The sequence below is a fragment of the Gracilinanus agilis genome, chromosome 3 (assembly GCF_016433145.1).
Source record: "Gracilinanus agilis isolate LMUSP501 chromosome 3, AgileGrace, whole genome shotgun sequence".
NCBI lineage: Eukaryota > Metazoa > Chordata > Mammalia > Didelphimorphia > Didelphidae > Gracilinanus > Gracilinanus agilis.
Window position 1 is genome coordinate 93133330 of NC_058132.1, and position 23299 is coordinate 93156628.

Consider the following 23299-nt stretch of genomic DNA (forward strand, 5'->3'; position numbering starts at 1 on the left):
GCCCATCTTCCCTCAGACCCCGAGCACTGGAGCCCTGGCAGCGGCACTTCTCCCCCAAACCACCAGACTAACTTCCAGTCGAGTCCCCACAGCCCACGTGGAGAGGGGGCCCACCTTCCGCGTCACCCCAATGGCAACAGGCAAACGGGCGCGGGAGCCCCGGGACTCTTCGTCCTGCTTTTCCAGCTCAGTCGGAGGAAGGCTCAAACTCTTGAAAAAAAAATGTACGCAGGCACGCTTTGAAATGGAATCCGCCTTATCAATATTTTCTTCCACGCCGCCTCAAGTCTAGACAAGCAACAACACTGCAAAATCGAGGTCGCCCCATGTGTAGTAGTTGCCATTTTTTGAGGCGTAAATGCTCTGAACACTGAAAATGGAACCGTCTGTTCTCAAACTGGATTCAGCACCCCCCTTCCCACCCAGCCTGCCAAATGCCCCACACGGAGCTGAATCCGCAAGGCGCTCTGGCAGAGAGGCAGGGCACTGCACAAGGCTGCTACTGGTACTGTGGTCCCCATCCGTGCAGAGGGCATTAAGGAAGAGGCTTCAGCACCCACTTTGCTACCTAGGCAGATAGAAGGCATAGGGCATACGCGCTGGACCTGGGTTCAAATGTGACCCCTGACACTTATAGAACTCAACCGCTGCCTGCCTCAGTTTCCCTAGCAGTAAAACAAGGGTCCTAATAATACCTACCTCACAGGGTTATTGTGAGAATCAAATGAAATCATTGTAAAATGCCTGGCCTACAGAGGGGGCCAGAGAAACGCTCATTTCCTTCCCCTTTTCCCCTCCCTTTCCATCAGACTTGCAGCTGAAACTTCCAGTATGTGTCTCTCCATTAGAACTCTAGCTCTTTGAAAGCAGATCTTAGCACGGGGCACTGCATATATGTAGAAGCATGTAGTAAATGCTTCAAGACAGAGAAAAGTTAAGACGCTCTGGAGTAGGGGAATCACTCTTCCCATTTTACAGCTGAAAAAACCGGAGGCTCAGAGAACTGGTCAGAAGCATAGCCAGGGTGCTCTTCTCTGCCCTCCAATTACCATTCATTCTAGGCTGGGAGGGATGGTAGTTTGGGAGGGACAGAAAGGTCTGCCCTCCCTGCTGGGTGAGAGCACTGATATAGAACAAGGCTGGTCTGGGAGCAGGAAGCATTGCCCACTCTTCTCTTCCTCTTCTCATTTCCCCTGGAGATTCAGACCACAGCTATTATTGTACCCATTTTACAGAAGAGGAAATGGAGACTCAAAGACTCCACAGGCTAAAACAGGAGCCAAGAGGAACTTCCAATCGGCTTTTCTTCAGGATCTGAGAGGGCGGCAGTGATGGCTTTTTTGGTCAGTTTTCATGGCGAGTGCTAGATGTCCAGGGATGATATTGGTGGTGGTTGAGACTGGCTTCTGGCAGCAAGGCAGCTTCCCAAAAGGATTCTATTGGGGAAGATATCCTGGTGCCCTGCTTTCCCATCCTTGTTTTCCATTTCCCTGAAGGACCTGGAGGTGGATCCTGGACCCTAGCAGGATCCTCTTTTTCTTTTTCCATGACCTGGTGATGGGAGAGGTTCAGCAAGAGGATCTGGGACTCCCTTGGGTTTATGACATGTTAGGGAAACTGAGTGCCCACCAGACCTACTGCTTGAGACTTACGAATGTGATAATTGGTTGAGAGAGCAAAACATTTCCAAGAAGCTTGTGGAATGAGCCAGAGATTTCTCTAATTTTGATATTTTTCCACTCTGGGGTCAGCCAGGGGCACCAGCCATGTATAATCTTTTTTCTTTTAAAACCCGCCTTAGAATCAACACTAAGTATTAATTCCAAGGCAGAAGAGCAGTAAAGATGAGGCAATAGAGGTTAAGTGACTCGCCTAGGATCACACAGCTAGGAAATATCTGAGGTCAAACTTGAACCCAGGACCTCCTGTCTCTGGGCCTGGCTCTCCATCTATCAAGCTACTTAGCTGCCCTGGGTGCATACAACTTTTGCTATGCCTTCACAAAGAAGGCAAAGGCCCCAGTGTATCCGTCTCAGTTATCTCTTTGTTAGTGAGCCACCCGGCAACAGATCTTAAGAGCCCGCTTAGGGCTACGTCAGGGTGGCAATGATGGAGGGATGGAGGAGATGCTTCCAGGTAACTCTCCCTTGTTTAGCAAGTTTAAGTGGAAAGCATCCAGATTGCCAGCTGTTGTAAGCACTTCCTTTAGGTGAGCTAATATTCATAAAGTGCATAGTAGGTGCTGCACGAATGCTTATTCCCTTTCCTCCTCTGGGCTTCTCTTCTTCTGAGCATCTCATACCTGAAGCTCTGGCCTGGGTCCCCACTGACCAGCCCTCACCTGTGGCTTGTCCCAGCCTGCCTGGCCATAGTGTGCGCTACTTACTCCAGGTAGCAGAACTCTAGGTCCAGGCTGTGTTAGGCCCTAGCCTTTGGGAGGACAAGCAGTGACCCTCAGGGGAAGGCAGATGGGGTAAGCAGAGGAATGGGATCCAGTGGGCATCACATTAGCAGCTGGAGAAGCAGCAGCTGGGGCCAGAAAAAGGCTGTTCCAGAGTCTGTAGGGCTCTTCTTAGGCTGTGTGGCCTCAACTTCCAAGCTCCTTCTTCCCATTTACCCTGCACCACCTTAACCGTGGGGCAGGTTCTTTTTGGCTCTCCCATGAATGATGATGAGTCTCCAAATGGATTTCTCTGCGCCACCTCTCCCCCTTTCTAATCTTTTCCCAACGCAACTCCCAAACACATAAACCTAAAGATCAGGTCTGGCCGGGTCTTTCCTGTACCCAAGCTCCAGTGACTTACCTTTGGGATCCGTTGTAGACTCTTCTGAAGTCTGGTTCCAGCCCCACTTTCCAGGCCCTGTTCTCCTTTCAACAGTTGAGTCCTAGTCAAATTGGTCTCCCTGCTCTCTTCTTCCTGATACCTTCGCCTGGGTCGTTGCCCAAGCCTGGGATGTTCTCCCTCCCAAGCTGCTCTTCCTCTAAAGCTCCACTCAAGCTCAAGCATCTCCACAAGCTTTCCTTCCTGAGATTTCTTTCAGTTGTCAGCCTCCCCACTGTAGCGCTCCGAATGTATTCATGGATTGCTGATCGACGTGTAATTTTCCCTAGGACAGAATAAAGTCCAGGAGGACAAGCATCCCATGGCTTAGCTCCTGGCACTACTAGGCACTTCCTAAATATTTACTGAAGAAATGAACTTGAGCCCACATGGCAGAATTAGGAGTGTTGGGGGCCAATGTCAGCTCCAACCAAGGGGGGGGTGTTTCTAAGAATACTTGTTCTGTTCTTCCCCACGTCTCTTGGATCCTTTTCCTTCTTCAGACCTCAAAGGGTGGGCATAGCTGGAGGCGCTGGCCTTTGTGCTCATTTCTGCCTCCTTTATCTCTTGAATCTCCTCCCCTCACACACAGGGGCAACCCATAACTCATCTCCATATTTCTGGTCTCCCCTTTGCCATTCATTCTTCATGCCCTGCAGTCCTATTGCTAGTGCACAGGTCTGCCCACATTACTCTCTTACTCAAACTCCTTCAGGAGCTCCCCATTACCTAAAAGATAAAATAAAACTTCCTTTTCTTGTCATTAAGGCCATCCATTCATAATCTGGGTCCCAGCTACCTTTTAAGCATTTTCCCTCTCTTCTTTGCAAACTATGTTCTAGCCAAACTGAATAATTAGCTGTTTCAATGACTTTGTGCCCCACATTCCCTTACCTTCATCCATTTGCACAGGATGTTTCTCTTGCTGGGAATGAATTTCCCTTAATGCCTCCTCCCCAACAACCCAGTTTAAAGTGATCTCTCTCCTAATTTCTCATAGAGCCCTCCTCTGACCTCATCTCCCTGATATTAAGCTGACCGTTTCTACCTGATCCTCTTCTCCCATGCTGTAGGTTTCTAGAGGACAAAAGCTGAGCTGGATTTATAGTAATCATAATTACACAGTGCCTTAAAGGCTTACAAGGAATGTGGAAGGGTGCAGCTGGGCAGCTTAATGGATAGAGTGCCAGGCCTGGAGATGGAAGGTCCTGGGTTCAAATCTGGCCTTAGACACGGCTTACCTGTGTGATCCTGGGCAAGTCACTTAACCCTCATTGCCTAGTCCTTAATGCTCTTTTGCCTTAGAACCCATACATGGTATTGATTCTAAGGCAGAAGGCTAGGGTTTAAAAAATCAAAACAAAAAACCAAAAATACAGAAAACTTGGTATACAAGATCTCATTTGATCTTTTGACTCCTTTGCACCCAGCTCCTAAACATTAGAGTGCTCCCCTAAGGGAGACCCCAATGCTGAGATGGGAGATGCCACTTGCCAGTGTCTTTTCCTGCCCCTGTCTGGGATCCTAAGATGAGTGTGAAGAGTGGAGCTTGCCGAAGGAAGTATAAGAGGGAGGTTGGAAGAGACCAGCCAAGGCTGCCCAGGGTTGCCCTCCTCCTCACTGTCTGGCTGCTGGGCTCAGACTAGTGTTCTTGGTCAGAACTTATTCAGAGGAAGTGGGGGAGGCAGGGGTAGAGGAAGGCTCCCTCGTGACAGTCACCAGGCACTGTAGCAGACAGAAAAGATGCAACTGTTTTGCCAAAGCTAAGAAACTCTGAGCCTTAATTCCACTTTTTTTTTTATTATTCAACATTTTATACATAATAAATACAAACTTTTTACAGCCAGTACAGAGGAAGCCCTTGCACAGGTGTTCTCAGCGTACTGACACTGTACACTGTGATACATGGATTGCGTGCCCTGTACAAACAAGTCATAGTTAAAAAGGAGGCATATTTTTACAACTTTTTGTTTTAAATAAAATTAGCAGCTCTTACAGAAAATATTTAAAATATAACTAAAGAGATTTCCAATAACACTCTCAATTTGGAGAATCTTGACTTGTGGGCACAGACAGATAGACTGATTGGCTGGAGGAAGAGCAGAAGAGCAGAATGATACTTACTTGACTTGGGCATTGTGATGCTTTTAACATTTCTGCAAACGTTTAAATCTTAAAAAAACACTTTTTTTTTTAAACTTAAGAATAAGTTTGATAAACACATAAAAAGACCTCAAACAGATCAACAGTTAAGAGGCGCAAGAGAACAAAGAATACAGAAGAGATTCATCCACGGTCCTTGTGACTGATGAGCTGGAGTGGTCCAGTAGACATTTCCTTGGAAGGAGATGGGACTTTTGGTGGAGGGGCCTGGGAAGCACGCTCTGCTTCAGAGCTCTTTTTTTTGAGGTCAGACTCTTTGAAGCAATGTGCAAAGTTCAGATAATGCCATCTAAATGGAATATTGATTTCTTTAAAAATGAAACAGTAAAAGTAAAGCAACCTCCCCAAACAGCCTTTTAAGCTAAGCCATCAATTCTCTATCTTCCGGTTTAGGGAGAAAAAACTTCCTACCCAATCGTGCAGACAAAATCAGTTTTCCTTAAATACCTGGGAGCTGCTTCTCCCCAAAGTGTGGGGTCTCATCAGTCTTGCCAGTGAAACCACAGTTTCTCCCTGTGGCGGGGAGTTGGAGGGAGCCTCTTCACCACATCATTAGTTTGGATTTGTGCCAAGCCCCTAAGTGAGTCTCCTCTCTCACCTTGGGTTTCAAGGCCCTGGTAAAACTTTTTTGGACACATGAACCCTGAGGAGGCAGACGGCTCCTGCTGCTGCCCCACGGCCACGGTGGAGCCAATTTCCCTGGACTCACTGCTGGGAACCAGTTGCTGGGCTTCCATCGGCTGGGCTGCTGAGCTGACCAGAAAATAACACTTAGTCCCTTGAACTCCAACCTCTCCCAGGTGACCCAATGCCAAGGCTGACTTGAGGCTGGGGTGCAGCTTTGAGGAGGTGACTGGGGGGATGTGCTCAGACACGTATGAGGCAAATACTCAGCAGGGGGATGTCAGCCAGGTGGGGGCTTTCCCGTTGGGACGAAGCCTCTCCTCCTGATGTGGGGGACGTCCTGCCCCGTTCCCAGCTGGGACTTTGGGGGGCAGGCTCTGACTAGGAGACAAGTGGCAGGAAAGGGAACACCAAGGAGGCCTTTGGGGGCTGCCGGCACGGCCCCTCCTGGGAAGGTGGCAGGGGCTGCGAGAAGGAGCTGGCTCTCCCACCCCCAGCCCTGTGCTTCGGCCCCTCTTCTGAGGCTGGAGAACCTGATTCATCTTCACCTCTCACCACAAGGTGACGGTGCTCGGGTGTCTGGGCAAGTTCATCAACACATTCCTATGGCCACAGTAATATACTGTACTGACACACACGACAGGACGGGGCTGGGGTGAGGCCACACAAGTGGCCAAGAGCTGGCCCCAGGCTGCAGGTGTGCCTGCCTGGCCAGGGCCATTTGCCACTCTGGGCTTGTGCTCTGGGACGAAAGATGACTCGTAGAAAACAACAAGCAAAGGCACAGAATCTTTGTGATGAGGAAGGAGGAGGGCAGGTCGCTGCCACACAGAACATCCTCCCTCGTTCTTGCTCCTTAACAGAGTCGTCTTCATGCAAAGGTGCCTTAAAAAATGAGCTCGGCCAGACTGGACTGGGTGGGCCGTGACGGTGGGGCAGGTGGCATCACACGAGAGTGATCTCCACATCCTCCATCTTCTCTGCAGGCCGGCGGTGGCTCTGAGTGGGAGGGGGTGGTGCAGCCCGTACCTGGGGGAAGAGAACCACAGAGAGCTCCATGGGCATGTGGGTCCTCCTTCTCAAACCCAGAACACAATAGCTCGAAAGGGAATGAGAAAGACTGGCTGTTCAGGTGCTGCCGTGAATAGGCCTAACCAACCAACCAACCAACCAACCAACTAGCTATCCAACCATCCATCTGTCCACTCATCTGTCTTGCCACCCATCCGTCCATCCTCCAGTCATTCATTCATTCATTCATTCATTCATTCATTCATTCATTCATTCATTCATCTGTTCNCATTCATTCATTCATTCATTCATTCATTCATTCATTCATTCATTCATCTGTTCACCCATCCTTCCTCTTAATTATACACACTCAGCCCTAGAGAAAACATGTAGGCAACAGAGTGTGATGCAAAGAGTGAGGTTCCCAAGGCCCACAGGATCCTAGCTTTTGAGCACGAAGCGCTCCCAGAGACTTCTGGTCTAAACCTCGCACTTCACAGATGAGGAAACTAAGGTCCAAGCAGTGTCAAGAGTGGGACTGAATCGGGGTTCTCAGAGCTTCCCTTTTTCCACTGTTATGTAACAATTTCCTGCCTGCAGGGGATTGAGCATTGACAATCTGGGCCGGAGCTTCCTTGCCTGCAAAGGAGGAGGCTGGACACGCTGGGAATTGCTCTAGAAGGGCCTGTACGTGCTGAGAAAGGCTGCGTGACCTCACCATGGAACTTGGACCCAGGAGAAATTTTGATTTCAATCTTGCTTTTGACTCATCTATAGGCAAGTCTTTGAGTCTCCATTTCCTCCTCTAAAATGGGTATAATAAAAGCTCCGGTACAGCTTAGGGTGGTTGTGAGGGTCAGCTGAGATAACGGTTTTGATATGACTATTACTAAGGGATCATGAGAGGCTCTTGGGAAGCTCGGATGGTGGAAGTTCAATGACGATGTGCTTAGCCTTGGAATACATTCCTCGTGACAGTGCTGTGAGAGGCAGAACCAACGCTGTTATTCCCATTGCAGAGAGGGGGACGTCAACCCAGAGGGGTGAGGTGACTCGGAGGGTACCAGAGCTGTTCTGAGAGACTGGTCAGGCCAGCCACCCTCCTGCTCATCCTGACCCTATGGCGACACATGTTGCACAAAGAGATGGAGGGCCAGGGCCGAGTGAAAGAGCGTATGTGAGAAAAGGAGGGAAAGGGAGAATGGGTCCAGATGGTGGAGGGTCTCAATGCTGGGCCTGAGAATCTGGCTTTTCTCCTGGGGGCTGTGAGAGTGGGGAGTCATAGCAGGTTTCTGCTCACTGGGGAGAAAAGAGCTGAGACACAGGCATGTGACTGGTGCAGGTAGGGAGCAGCTATGGTAACCACAGCAGACTTGAGTTTGCTGGGGGTGGCCTGGGGACTGGGATGTGGGATGCAGAGGAGGAGGTAGTTTCAAGGCATTACAAGGTAAGGAGTGATAGGATTTGGTAAATGATTAGATAAAGGAGAAGGTGGAATCAAGGGTGATTGGAAAACCAGTGCAGTTACTACTACTAGAAGAGAAGTAGAAAATAAGAAAGTCTGTGTTAAGTTTCCCTGATAAAGTTCTTATTTCTAAGTTATACAGGAAACATTCAAACTTAAAAGAATAAAGGTCATTCTTCCAAATGATAAACAGGTAGTTTCTAGAGGGTTATCAATAGCCATATGATAAAATGCTGTAAATCACTAATAATTACAGAAATGCACATACCTCACACCTATCATACAGGCTAATATGGCAGAAAAAGAAAATGATAAGTGTTGGAGGGGATGTAGGAAAATAGGTACATTAAGGGCCTGCTGGCAAAGCTATGAATGAGTTAAATCAGTGATTCCCAAAGTGGGTGCCACCACCCCCTGGTGGGTGCTTCAGTGATCCAGGGAAGCGGTGATGGTCACAGGTGCATTTCTGAGTTCAATAAATAGTTTCATAATTTCAAAGTTCAATATTTCTAATTTACACCTTTCTTTACTATATTTTATGAAAAAGGTAGAAACATTAATACATATATCTTTCCTATTAATTCCTATTAAAATTAAAAAAAAAATGAATTTCCAGGGGGTGCCAAGTAATATTTTTTCTGGAAAGGGGGTGGTAGGCCAAAAAAGTTTGGGAACCACTGAGTTAAATCATTCTAGAAAATAATTAACAATTATGCTCAAAAAGCATTTATTAAACCTGTGCATATCTTTTGGCCCAATAATCCACTACTACAGCTGTACCTCAAAGAGATCCAAGAAAAGGGAAAAGGACCCATCTTAACAAAAATATTTATAAAAGCAATTTTTTTTTGTGGTGGCAAAGAATTGGAAACTGAGGTGATAACCATCAATTGGAGAATAGCTGAACAAGTTGTGATATAGGAATATGGAATACTGTTGTGTTATAAGAAAAAATGAAGAAAATGGTATCAGAAAAACCTGGGAAGACCTGAATGAATTGATACAAAGTGAAGTGAGCAGAACCAGGAGAGCAACATATACAACAACAAAAATATAAAGAAGAGGGCCATTCAAAGACTTAGGAAGTTTGATCAACATAATGAATGAGCACATTCTAGAGAGCTCATGATGACACTGCAGATAGAGGTGATGGATGGATTCAGAGGACAGATCCAGGCTTATTTTGGGGGACTATTTTTTGGACATGACCAATACAGGATTAGTTTTGCTTGACTACATGTACTTGTAATGAGTTTTGTTTTTCTTGTGTTTTTAAGTGGAGACAGGGAGAGAATTTGGACTTGAAAATAACATTGAATTAAAAAAGTCAACATTGAAAAAAAAATGCCTGGAAAAATAATACTGTTTACAGAAATAGGGATGCTATAAGCAGACACTTTTGGAGGAGATGTTACATATACTGAACACAAGGTACCAGTAGGATTTCCAGGTTCTGATGTGGACATGTCTTGCGACTTTCCAACTCTGACATTCTCACATGTGGCTCATTCAGACACATGGATTTGGCCTTGAAAGGATGGTCTGGGGCCTGTGTGGATTTGGGGTCCTGGGGAGAAGCGGCAGTTGAGGCTCATGAAGTAAATACGATTGTTAAGCAAGATGGTGAGAAAAGCAGAGGGCTGAGGACTTCACATGGCCTCGATTGAAGGGGAGAGAAAGAAGATTCAGAGAAAGAAAGATCAGAAGAGGATAAAGGAGTGTGACAGATTCAGACACTAAATTTGTACTGAGTTGTCTCTGACTCCAAGTCTAAGATCCTTTCTATCACATTCCATGGCTCTGAGTGAGGCCAACTTCAGACATTCAGCAAAGCATTTAGAAAAGAAGACTAAGAGGCCCATCTTTCTCTCAGGGATGAAGCAGCTGCTCTGTTTCTATGGAACCAAAACATTCTCAGTAAAACCGTGGGAGGCATCCATTATGGTTATTCTCGTTTTCTAGGTAAGGAACGTGAAGCCTAAACGGTTTAGGGGAAAGAGCCCTAGACTGAGAGCCACAGAAGCTGCTTGTGAATACCGGCTGGCAGATGCTATGTGGTCTTGGATAAACTGCTTTACCTCTATGGACCTCACTTTTCCTACCAGTAAAAAGGAGTCAAATGAGATACAGCCTCCCAAAGTTCTTTCCTCTCTAGAGCCTATGATCCTATTTAGCTAGTGTTGGAGTCAGGATTACGTCCATTTTACAGATGAGGAACTTGAGATTAAACAAAATACTATGTTTAGTTAAGTAACGCAGCTTCAAAGTACTGGAATCAGGACTTCCCGAGCGCCGCTTTTTGACTTTAAGACCAGCACTAACAGTTTCTGACCGGAAGGAGCCAAATCCCAGCACACCCAGCATCCCAGACACTCACGGGTCGCAGCTTGCCATAGGAGGCCTCTGGCGTGTGCCTCGGGGGCTGAGAGAACCCTGGAGAATCCGAGCTGAAGCTGTTTTCTGTGGGAGAGAACCAGAGAGTCACTGGCTGTAGGCTCCCACATGGGGTGCTCGGGCCCGAAGGGTAAGAGAAGAGGCAGAGGAAGCGCCCCCCTCCCCCGGCCTTACCGTTCATGGATGGAGACCTGGGGAAGTACCTCGAGCTCCTCTTGTCAGGGCTGGGGGATGGGCTGCTGGGGGGCTGATCGTACAGCGGCAGCGGAGGCAGTGAATTGTGCGGCTTGGGGGACGGAGAGATCTGGGGTGAAAGAAAAAAGGTGTTAAAGGCTCCGCAGCGTGTGGTGGGAAGGCACACTCACTCAATGGCTTTGCCAACACTAATCTATCTTCTGGAGAGTGTGGCATGGCCAGGGATCTGGAATAAGAAGCCTGGGTTCAAATCTTGACACTACCAGTATGATACTGCCAAGCTCTAGGACTGTTTCTTTGTAAACTGTTCAATTGGGTGATTTACGTCTCCTTCCAGCTTTGAATCCTATGATCAACTTAGTTTGATATCATAAACTTTTCTTTGGGGGGGGGGGGTGGGAGAGGGAATGAGCCTACAATTTCATTGGTATAGGAACTTCCTGAGGGAAAATTCCCTCTCCCAACATAGAGCTGCCCAGCACGGAAAGGCTGGGTGACTGACCTACCCAGGGTCACACGACCAGGATGAGGCAGAGGCCTTAAAATGAAGTTCTCCTGCCTGCACTACTGGCTGCCCAGTATGCTGGAATGACTGTGCCAGGCATGTGCACCTCTTCTTCTTTTTTAAAAGCTTAATGAATTAATTAAGAATATTTTCCCATGGTTACATGATTCATGTTATTTCCCTCCCCAATTCCACCAGCACGTGCACCTTCTAATCCTTGGGAAGGTTCCGCCTAGGCCGGGGATCATGATCCTTCCTTCCACCAGTCACCCGACTTCAACCCCCCAGATGGTCACTCAAAATATTTGCTAAGGCTGTCAGACGTGCAGTCTGAATCCTGGCCCCGACACGCACTGGTTGTATAGCCCTTGGATGAGTCCCTGTCTCTTCCTTGCATCAGTTTCCCTTTCTGAAAAAAGAGGAGGTAAGTGGCACACGGACTTCTGAAAAGTGTTCCACTGAGCTGGGTAACTAAACATGCACACAGACATTTCGCAGACTCCCGAATGCCGTGTGGGAACTGGCTCCAGAGCGGGCGGGCAGCCCATGTTCACCCGGTGGCAGCATCCCATCGGTTGTGGGAGACACGAAGAGGGAGGCGTGTGACCCCCACCGAGCAGGAGGAGGCCCGACCCCGAGAGGGCAGGGGCTTGTCCAGCATCACCTGGCTCCTCGGTGGCGGCCTCTCACAAGGACCCTGGATGGGACCCGTGCCAAGACTGTTAGGACCACCTTACAGCTGAGAAAACAACCATGTTCCTGGGAGGGAGCTCAAGGAGGGAGGCGGAGCATTTACGGATGAGGAAACAGGTCTGCAAAGGCAAAGGGTCTGCCTAGGAGCTCAGGGCGAGTACCAGAACTAGTATTTAAAGCCACTTCTTGTCTTCCAGCTCAAGTTCCTTCCAGTCCATCTCGCGCACACGGGACATGGGGATGGCTGGCTGCCTGTCGTCCCCAGAGCTGACCAGCAGCACCCATGGGAGGCCACTGAGCTCATCTGATGGCGGTGGCCCATGAACCCAAGACTGAAGAAGCAACTCTGTGACAAACAGAGATACACGTGCATGCGCTGCAATGTATTATCCTTGTTTGGAGAGACTGTGGATGTGGGGGGCAGAGGAGGGGCGGAGAGGAACCTCTGCGCATTCTGCCTCTTCTCCCCATGAATAGTGGTGGCTGCTGCGGGGCCTCACTCTGAGAGGACTTCATCACTGCAGAAGCACGTCAGGCCATGGCAGAGGCCTGCCTGGTCTGGGAGGGGAGCTCACGAACAGGATTCCCGAATGAATCCCACGCAGAGATGGGGGTGGAAGGAGACCTGTCTCTCTCTCTCTGGCAGCAGGATGGCAAAAGCGGGAATTCTGGCACTGACGGCCTCGGGGGTTGACTTCTCAGAAGAGGATTGCTCAGAGTTCTGGGGCCTTGGAGAAAGATGGCTATCCCTGACGTGGTCTCTGCAGCTGAAGTCCTACCTGTGAGGGGAGGATGCCCTGAGAGCCTCTGTGTCTGCGCTGGTGTAGGGCAGGTCTGACGGGAAAGAGGCGGATGCCCAGGAGCTCCAAAGTGTGTTTCCCTTCCAGAGAAGGTTTGTCCTGCAAAGGGTTCTTGGGGTTTTAGGAAGAGACCTGGTGAATGTATCTACTTATGGGCTTCTATGAGTCCTGAATGTGGGAAAAATGAAGGCTGTTCCAGCCAGAACGTATTTATTACGATGAATGTTTACGGCTGAGCTGGGGGCTACATTACCCATATTTGCAGAAACCTAGATGTGAGCTGTATCCATGCTTTCTTTCTGAGATTTCTCTGGAGTAAACTTTGGGATGCAGACAAACCAAACCAACCCAAAGACAGACACTGAGTTTAGGCTTAGCTCAGGATAACCAGTGGGTCTAGGACAGCAACGCCTCACGTTTGTCCAGAGCTTTTGGGGACAAGTGCCTCCCACTCAGAAGCACACTGGAGCTCCCCAATAACCCTGGGGGAAGGGCAGGGCAGAGAAGGGAGAGGGCTTGTCCAATGCCATATGGACTCAAAAGGCAATGGCCTCCCTCTAACTCTAATCCTCTCTGTGTATAATTAACAAAGCAAACATTGGAATCTTCTTCTCTAGCTGAGATGTGAACTCAAAGGCAGTCTCGGACAAACAAGTGACCCCCAGGGGGCTTGGCTAGGATTCAGGGAAAACTCAAGGACACTCAGCTTCCGGTGGTGATGCAGCGCCCTAGGCAGGTGGGTGGGTGGGGGAGGAGGGGGCGGGCACAAAAGGAATAGGCCCTGCCCTTCAAAGGCTTCTGTTCTGTGGCAGGGACACAACCAGTAGAAAGCTCAGCACTCAGATGGCTACACATACATTCTCAGGAGTTTGGAAGTTTCCTCCAATGATGCAGTCCAGAATGTCTCTCTGCCTGACCATCCTGTGGCACTCTTCTCTAGATCCTCCCCCAAGTTAGGATAATGGGGGGCATTTTGGGAGTATGCATTCTGGACATGGGGAGAAGCTTGGGAAAATGCAGAGGTGAGAGAGCTCAGGTAAAAAGTTTGGCTGGAACAATGAGTTTTTGAAGAGGAGTAATGCTGGAAAGTAGAATGGAGCCATATTGTGGTGGGCCTTAAATACATGCCTGGCTGAGGACTTTGTATTTGATTTTAAGGGAGTTGAGGAGCTCATGAAGGTTTTGGGGCAGAAGATTAATATGGTCTGAGACCTGTCTCAGGAAAATTATTTTGACAGCTGTGTGGAGGACAGATGGGTAAGGGGATGAGAAATGAGGTGACCAATTAGGATGTTATGATGTTATTTCATGAGAGGGATGATGAGGACTTCAAATAAGGTAGCACACATGTGAATAGAGAAGAGATTGACAAGGAATATTAGAGAGGAAAAACTGACAAGACTTGACAACTAATTGGATAATGGGCAAGGATGGGTGAAAGGGAAGAGTCAAAGAAAGACTGTGGGGTTACAGAAGATGGTGGTATGCCCTCAAGAGAAACAGGAAAGCCAAGAAGGGTATATTTAGGGAAGGAGATAAAACATTCCATTTGGCATAAATTGAGAGATGTCTAGGAGGCAGTTAATGATATAGCACTGGAGTTTATAAGAGTCATTAGGGTTGGAGAGATTGCTAGATAGGTAGATTTGGGAGTCATCTGTGTAGAGATGATAATTAAATCCATGGGAGCAGATGAAATCCCAACAGAGAGATTGCAGAAAGAGAAGAAAAGAGGGTCTAGACTAGCTAGAACTCTATGGGACATGTTGGAAGATGCAATGACAGAGTGTTTAAGAGCATAGCAAGATTCAGTATCCATTACTCTGATCAGGGATATTGCGACAGCCTCCTAACTTGTCTCTGAACCAATGCATCCTTTATGCGGTGGCCAAATAAGCCTCCTAATGCACAGGTTTCACAATGTTACGCTCTTGCTTAAAAACTCAATTTTTCTCAAAACATAAAAAAAAAAAATGTGATTGCCCATGTTATAGAGAAATAGAGGTTAACACTATTGCCTCTAAGATATTGGTGGAGGCTGTTTTCCATGTTTGGAATGCTCTTATCTTTGCCTCTACTGGACCAAACTGACCTATGTGAACACAGTCAATTTACATACCTGAATCTCAGTTTCTTCACTTGTAAATGCTAAAGAAACAAACTTTAAGCCTAAAACAAATAGGTTATCTTATTGCTACTGTGGACCCCTTTGTTTTTATTTGTAGAGCCCCTCATATGCTGCACTCTTCCCTCTATAATATTTTCCCTGGTTACTCCACCTTCACATGGCCCCATCTTCACATTTTCTAAGAGTCCTTTGCTGGGACACAGAATCACAGAATTCCACAGTCTTTGTCTACTCATACCTAAAAAGACTGCCTTGTCAACACACTTGACTGCCTGAAGACCTCCCAATACCTTCTGAGGGATGGATCATGGCAAACAGCAAGAGCTCTAATTGTCAGGAAGCTTTTCTCGACAGGAGCCTATATCTTCAGCTTTGTACCTTCCATCCCTTCCTTTCAGTTCTACCCTCTGAGCTAAGTGCTTAGCCCCAGACTCATTCTGCTCTGGACGCTACTCACTTGTGCACATGATGGATCACTACCTATTAGACTGTAAACTCCAAGAATGTCTGGGTTCTGGAGCACAGGGCCTGGCTTTAGTAAGTCCTTAATAAATATTTTTTTAATCCAATAGAAACACTATAGGCTTTTTTTTTTTGGGGGGGGGGGGAGGTGATGCACAAAGCTGAAGCAGGTATGTCCATATCTTGTCGGGCCCAGAGGTTTCCAGCATCTTTGCTTTGCACCTTCCTCAGGCACCCTCCCTGGGGTTTACCCATCACTGAGGCTAGGGCGGAGAAAAAAATCTTGCATTCTACAGATGCTTAGCAAACATTTCCAAAGTGGACTTCCTGAGGGCAGAGTTTGCATCATCTTTAATCTGAGCACCCAGGACATGACCTTGCACATAGGATCAATGGATCTATCAATAGACATTCATTAAGTATGTACTTTGTGCCAGGCACTGTGCTAAGAGCAGGGGATATAGAAATAGGCAAAAGACAGTTCCTGCCCTCTGGGAGCTCCCTACCTAATGGGGGAGACAACAGCAAACAAATATGTACAAGCAAGTTATATACAGGGTAAATTGGAATAATTAGCAGAAGGAAGGCACTGCAATGAAGAGAGACTAGAGGAGTTTCCAGTAAACGAAGGGATTTTAGTTGGAACTTAAAAGAAGCCAGGGACAACAGCAGAGAGAGTGGAGGAGGGAGTGATGCACATATGGGGAAAATTCTTAGGCAGAGCTAGTGTTTAATAAATGTCTGCTGAGTTAGACTGAACTGAAGAATAATTTTTCAATTCACAATTAGTAAGAATGAGATAAGGTAGCACCTTATTGTTTCTATATCTTTGTTTTAAATAATGTTTTAAATAATGTTGTTTTAAATAATTGTTTCTATATCTTTGTTTTAAATAATGGCAAGGGCACAAGGCTCCATCTGAGGTCCTGGTGATAAGGGTCATCTCAGGTGACTGGGGGACTGCACTGGCACAATATGGGGGGAGGGGGGGGGAATGTACTTCGAGTCACTGGGGATAAGCTGTTCCCCTGACCTCCCCTTACCTGGATCTCTCTCACCCACTGAGTATCACCATTTTCTGAGGCTGAAAGCTCTTCCACTAGCACCGATGGGAAAACACCAACATGTCCATTGAATTCTCCTTCCCAGAAACCATCATCATCTTGGTTCTCCTTGTTCAAGATGCGGATGATTGCTCCCTCAGGAAAGGACAGTTCATCATCTGTCTGGCCTTCATAGTCATAAAGTGCTTTGACAAAACAGACTGTGGAGCAAAAGGCAGAAAACAGTGGGTGAGACCCCACCGAGTGACCTGTTACTGACCTGAATCCTCCTGAAGGACAGAAAACATTTCTGGATTCCCCAAAACAGCTCAGGCCAGGGGTGACCAATGCAAACTCTTCCCTCTTGCTCTAACACATTCCCACCTGAACCCCTGAGTTTCTAACTTTGTGATGCACTTATCAGGGAATATGTTTGCTTGCATTTGGGGCTTACAGTAGACTAAGTCTCATGAAGGCAAGGGGTTGTTTCTTATCTAAACTCTGCTTCCCACTCCCTAACCCTACCCCAAGGCTCTGCACACAATAAGTTTAGAATCCCTGTTTGCTGAATAAATGAATAAACAACTAATCCAAGTCCTTCCCTTTGTGGCCAGGAAGAATAAGTCATATTCTTCCTTTGAATAGGCAATTGGGGGTGGGGTGGGGTTAAGTGACTTGCCCAGGATCACATAGCTATGAAGTGTCAGCATCCAGATTTGAATCCAGGACCTTCAGACCAGGCCTCTATCCACTGAGTCCCCTAGTTTCCTCAATCCATTTCTTTCAACCAAGATATTTAGCAATTACAAGACTAATTCAATCAATACAACACAATTCAATCAATGGGAATAAACATTTTATTTGCTTAAGTGACCACCCCTGGGGCAGATAGATGCCTCAATAGATAAGCTACCAGGCCTGGAGTCAAGAGGACTTGGGTTCAAATCTAGTCCCAGGCACTTCCTAGCAATGTAACCCTGGACAAGCTTTTTAAGCCCAATTGCCTATCCCTTAGCACTCTTCTGCCTTGGAACATATACTTTATATCAACCCTAAGAAGGTGAGGGGCCTGTGCCCTTGAAAGCTTGTCGCCACTTTGTCCTGCAGGGGATGCAGCTGGGCCAGTCATACCGCCATGAGGCCACTGACCCATTTTAGCCAAACAAGTGCCCCAAGATAGATCTGGGAGAGATCTCCTGAGATACAAAGGAGTGGGCCAGGCTTGAGGCATCCTGCGATGATGTCTGACAATGCCACTATGGACCCCGCAGCCTCTCAGCTAATTTCTCTAATGTATGTTTTAGGGATGGTGAAAGTTCCCAGGAGTGCCCGTCCCTTCTGCCCCAGCATCTCTGCGGGTGTTGCCTGGCCTCCTTCTCTATTGCCTTCTGAACAAGTGGCCGCCTCATCCAGAGCACCTTCTTGATCCTGCCCTGGCTGGGGGGGCTGGGGAAGCCCCCTGCCTTACCTCCCCTCCCCTTCCCTCTCCTAGCACTGTGCTCTGCCTCCCGCAGGGGATCCCCACCAAGTGCCATCGGTTATTACCACTAGAATCTCCATTGAGGCTCCCCGACACGAGCTCCGCCTCAGTGGAATTGCTGGATGTATGAGAACGGCTGTCCAGTGCGGCCAGGGACTGCAGCATGCTCAGGAGGCTGTTGGACGTGGGGAACTGCAGGTACTTCTCGGGCACGTAGCCCACCTGGCCGACTTTGTTCCGGGCCTGAGGAGAGACGGACAAGAGGGCGGCGCGTTCACAGGCACGAAGGACCAGTGGCCTCGTGAGAACCCAAACCAACGCCTCAAAATGCCATGAGAAAGGGTTATATGAGCAAAGGAATCTACCTTTACCCAGTCTTCCATATCTCCATCTTCAATCACTTCTAACACCTCATGCTCCTCAATCGTCAGCTCGTCTGGCTGAGACGCCTGCAATGGAGGATGGTCATGGACAAAATTATAAAGGTTAGAGAAAGAGCAGATGTAGGCTGGTCATCAAAAAAAAAGCCAGAGCGCAAAATGATTTTGAAAAAGAATCCAAGTACAAAAATTTAAATGCTATAAGGATCTTATGAGGCGAAACTAATGAAAACAACCAGTGGGATGGGTCACTCATGAGGCACCGAGGATGGCGGGGAGCTGGGAGAGCCGAGGCCTTGGTCAGAGCTTGGCCAGGCGGCCGCAGCCAGTGGCTCAGGCCTCTGGGTCCCGCTTCTTCACCTGTACAACAGGACTGACAATCCTGCCCTCTCCAGGGGACCCGGGGAGGAATTCCTATTCGTGAATGAGATGAGATGAATGAACGCACGACTGGTATGAGGAACTTGGAAGGTGACTGAATCAGTAACAGCAACATGACCGGGTGGAGGACTATGGGATTGGGCGTGTGAACGTGGCCAGGAATGATGTGTGTGAGTATGAAAGATGGGCCGGACAACGCCTGGACTTGAGGGTCATCCACCGCAGAACACTGTCCCTGAGTCGGGAGAGTTGTGGATGGGGCTGTGAGGCCTGGCTAGGCAGAGCTGGGGTTTATGGGCACCCCTTCGCCTTGCTCGCCGGACGCCTGACCTCAGAGCTCCTGCTCTTTATATCTATCTCATCAGGCAGAGCTATTCTCCTTAAGATCTCATCTCTGAACTTGAGCAGTGGCCCATTTAGAGGAAAAAAAGCATTAAGACAATTACAGAAATATACACACCCTGGTCAGACCTTAAAAAAAAAAATCACTTACCTCAAAACTGAGAGGCAAGAAAATCATTAACTCCTGCAGCTTTTCAAGTGGGGAGAACTAAACTTCCTCAGCAATAGCTAAACTCCTTCCTGTTGTGACTGCTGTGAATGTGGGAACATCAGGGGGCCGGGGAGCCCCTGTATCCATGCGCCTAGGAGAGCCTGCAGAGCCCTCTCTCTGGCCATCGCTTGTCTGATGTGCGTTAAAGCCAGATCACCTGACACTGCTCACTGCGCATGGCTCCCCAGACTGTTAGAGCAGGCAGGAGAGCCAGTCCCGAGAGTGAGCCTCCAGGCTGGTCCCTTCCCTTTACAGAGGCTCCAACAGAGGGCAGGGTTCACACAGCCAAAGACTGGGGCGGAGTGAGGGTTAGAACCCAAGCCATCTTACTCTTCATTTCCTGCTCTTTTCACTCTACCCAGCTGCCCTCCAGGATACTAATGTGCTCTTTTAATAACGGAACAAAAAAGGGTGGCTGGCTGGCCTCAAGTATAAGGTTATTCTAGTTTAAACAATCTTCCTTAGTGTTAGTGCTTTCTGTAAGTTCTCATGTCCAGTATCAGCTAGAGCTGCAGATGTGGTAGGAACCCTTCCCTGCTCCCATTTTATCCATCCTTCAAAATCCAGATCGAATACCACCTTCTCCAAGAAGCCTGCCTTTATTCCTCCAATCAGATTCCCCCCTACCCTTGGACCACATGTAGCCATTCTGCTCCTCCCTGATGCACTTGGGACATACGTAGGATTACAGCAACTCACACTCTTATGAAACTTTACCCAAATACTTTCCTTACACCAACCCTGTGAATTACGAAGCTCCATGTACATTGTTGTATTCTCTCAGCTACCTGGCAGAAGGGAATATGTCTCATTCATCTGAAGGGAAGAGAGACTCTATTGAGAACTGTCAGAAGAAACCAGGAGGATCTTTAGCCTACAGAGGAGAAGGCTTGGGAAGCTTATTTCCACTATCTTCAGAAATACAAAGTGCTTAGGCTTTAGCCTTCTTTGGCTTGGCTATAGAGAGCAGAAGCAGGAAGGGGGCAGACGTTAATAATCAGGTATAGTAAGAGGGTAAGCTCCCCTCCACCCCCCATCACCACAGATATTCCTGAAGAGGTGATGAACATTTTGGGGGATGCCATGGAAGGCACTTCTTCAGCAAGGACCAGACTACTAGATACCATCTGAGATCCTTCCAGCTCTGAGATTTGGGGACTCCTCCCCCACCACAGACACAGGTGCTTTAGTGCTAATCAGGCATTTACTGAGTATGTAAGACCCAAGATGTCACATGGAGATGTAACACTATGAGTGTCCACTTTTGAACAACCTCACATATTGTAAGAAATACAAACCTTGTATGAATAGACAACTTTGCAGGTCAGTGGATAGTTTCGTAGGGTGCCTGATGGGCTGGAACTGCTATCATCAAAAGCATCCATGTTGTCCTCAAATTCTTCTCCTTCTTCTCTTTCTACATCCACATTAAGCTACAGGGAGAAGACAAGAAAAGAAAAAATGAGTGAGGAATTCTGAAGTCTCCATTTACCAATCTGGCATGGAAAAGGGGCAAGGTCATCAATGTTACTCCACCCTGTTCTTAATAAGTCAGAGAGAGTCACTGAACTTTCTCCTGAATATTCAGAGGAAAGATACTATCCTCTTTGCAAGTCTTTGCTGGACTGCCTAATAAGGATCTGCATGGCTTCCCTTCCTGTTAACTCATGTTTCTCATCTTGAATCTTTCTGCCAAGGTGCACACAGATAAGGTCACTGCTCAGGAAAGGTCACAGACCGCAGGTTTGCTCATTTGGAAGGCATCAGAAAACCTTGGCGGGGGTAAGGAAGGCCTGGACTTCACTGCCTACTCTGTTACTCATTAGCTCCATGACCTTAGTCAGGCCACAGCATTCCTCTGAGGCTTAGCTTTCTCACCTGTAAAACCAGGGAAAAACAACACTATTTAACCTCACAGAGCTCAGAGGATCCTAGGAAATGTAAATAGAGTCTTCTGTATACCTTGGAATGCTTTATCAATGTTGGCTCTGAGTACTACACTAACACTAAGCCATGGCCTCTAGCAGCAAAAGTTCTGCCACCCCCACCCCCACACACACACAGAGGGGCTCCCTCTACTCATGAAGATCAGAAAGCTCCTTCTCTGAAATTTATAGTCTTCCAGAGTTGCTGAGGGCAAAAAGAGGTTAGGGACTTGCCTAGGGTTACAAAGTCAGTATGAATGAGAAATGAGACTTTGACCCTGGTCTTCATTTCTCCCATGTTGCCTCTCCCACTCCTATCAGCATTCTGAGTCTTCCAAGAAGGTTATCATATGCCTTCAAATTCTACCTTCTTATAAATCCTGTGCTTCCTTTTTGAACACAGGAAGCTACTCTTTGCTGGGAGGTTTACTTTTACTTTTTTATTTTTTGTTTGAGAGCAACAATTTTATTGACAATCTCCTTTTCGGCAAGATTCCTGGCCTCTGCCCCTCCTGCAAGGAAGGTTTATCTACAATTTGAAAGTTATTGTGAATCTCTAGATGACCCTAACTCCTAACCCAGTCTCCTCCATTTCTCCAAGTCTAGTGGAAAAACTCTTTGAAATCCACCCTTGGAGAAAGGATATCTTCTTCCTAGCTATAAAAGGAGGGGGGGGGGGGTGGTGGGCAGGAAAAACTTAAAAAGGAAAATACAACAGTAATTTACTCCATAGTTCATTTTCATGTTTCTTTATAGGCAAGATACAAAACCTCTAAAATATAGTCAGTATGTATGCATAGCACCTTCCTCCCATCAAAGAGAAAGATCCTATCTACTATCTAGTCTGTGTCCCTTAGAGCTATTACAGCCTCAACAAAGAACCACACAACTCTGGGGTCTGACATGCCCATTTGGCCACTTGCTCCTGCTATAGCCAGCCCCACAGCCCTCTATCTTCATGTCACTTAGTTCCAGTTTCCATCAAACAACTTACTTTCACCTCTGGGGTCATCTTCCGGGGTATAAACATTCTGAAAAGTCTTATTTCCTGTTGAATCCTCGAGAATGAAGTGAACATTCATTTTACCCTCTATCATTTGGTCCACCTTCTTGCAACTTCTCTGACCAGTTAGGGTTGGTACTATTGCCTGTTGTGCAGTAGCTTCTGGTTACTAAGTCACAAAAACTTTTCAGAAGTCCCCCTATACAAGGAATAGACAAGCCTTTCCTAAAAATAAACAGCATATATCTAAAACCATCAGCAAGTATCATCTGCAATGGCAAAAATTTAGAAGTTTTCCCAATAAGATCAGGAGTGAAGCAAGGATGACCATCACCTCTATCATTTAATATTGTACTAAAAATGCTAGCAGTAGTAATTAGAAAAGAAGTCGAAGGGATTAAAACAAACATTGAGGAGACTAAAACTATCACTCTTTGCAGATGATATGATGGTGTACCTAAAGAATCCTAGAGAATTAACTAAAAAGCTAGTGGAAATAATCAACAACTTTAGCAAAGTTGTAGGATACAAAATAAACCCACATTATACACAGAGACGGATACATCAGCATTTCTATATATTTCCAACACAACTCAGCAGCAAGAGTTAGAAAGAGAAATTCCATTTAAAATCGCCCTACACAATATAAAATACTTAGGAATCTATTTGCCAAGACAAACACAGGAACTATATGAACATAACTACAAAACACTTTCCACACAATTAAAACTAGATCTAAACAATTGGAAAAACATTAATTGCTCATGAGTAGGATGAGCTAACATAATAAAAATGACAGTTCTACCCAAATTAATTTACTTATTCAGCACCATACCTATCAAACTCCAAGAAATTTTTTTTGAATTTGAAAAAATTATAACAAAATTCATTTGGAAGAACAAAAGATCAAGAATATCAAGAGAAATAATGAAAAAAAATGTGAAGGATGGGGGCCTAGCAGTACCAGATTTTAAACTGTACTATAAAGCAGCAGTCATCAAAACAATACAGTATTGGCTAAGAGACAGAAGGGAGGATCAGTGGAATAGACTTGGGGTAAATGTCCTTGGCAAGATATTATATGATAAACCCAAAGGTCCTAGCTTTGGGGGAATGGCTGACAAATTGTGGTATCTGTTGGTGATGGAATACTATTGTGCTCAAAGGAACAAAGAACTGGAGGAATTCCATGTAAACTGGAAAGACCTCCAGGAATTGATGCAGAGTGAAAGGAGGATATCCAGAAGAACATTGTACACAGAGACTGACACA

The 23299-nt window shown here is 46.9% G+C and overlaps 1 protein-coding gene across 1 annotated transcript in view; it reads right to left on the reverse strand.

The window, feature by feature from the left end:
• Window positions 1-4602: 4602 nt before the first annotated feature.
• FCHSD2 (FCH and double SH3 domains 2) overlaps window positions 4603-23299 on the reverse strand; it is a 336543-nt gene continuing 317846 nt past the window's right edge. Inside the window, exons 14-20 of the mRNA XM_044668112.1 lie at window positions 20398-20532; window positions 18151-18234; window positions 17851-18028; window positions 16306-16526; window positions 10654-10783; window positions 10463-10545; window positions 4603-6638 (exon numbers count right to left, since the gene is read on the reverse strand). Coding sequence (XP_044524047.1) covers window positions 6555-6638; window positions 10463-10545; window positions 10654-10783; window positions 16306-16526; window positions 17851-18028; window positions 18151-18234; window positions 20398-20532 — 915 coding nt within the window. The 3' untranslated portion in view covers window positions 4603-6554. The remainder of the gene's footprint in view (window positions 6639-10462; window positions 10546-10653; window positions 10784-16305; window positions 16527-17850; window positions 18029-18150; window positions 18235-20397; window positions 20533-23299) is intronic.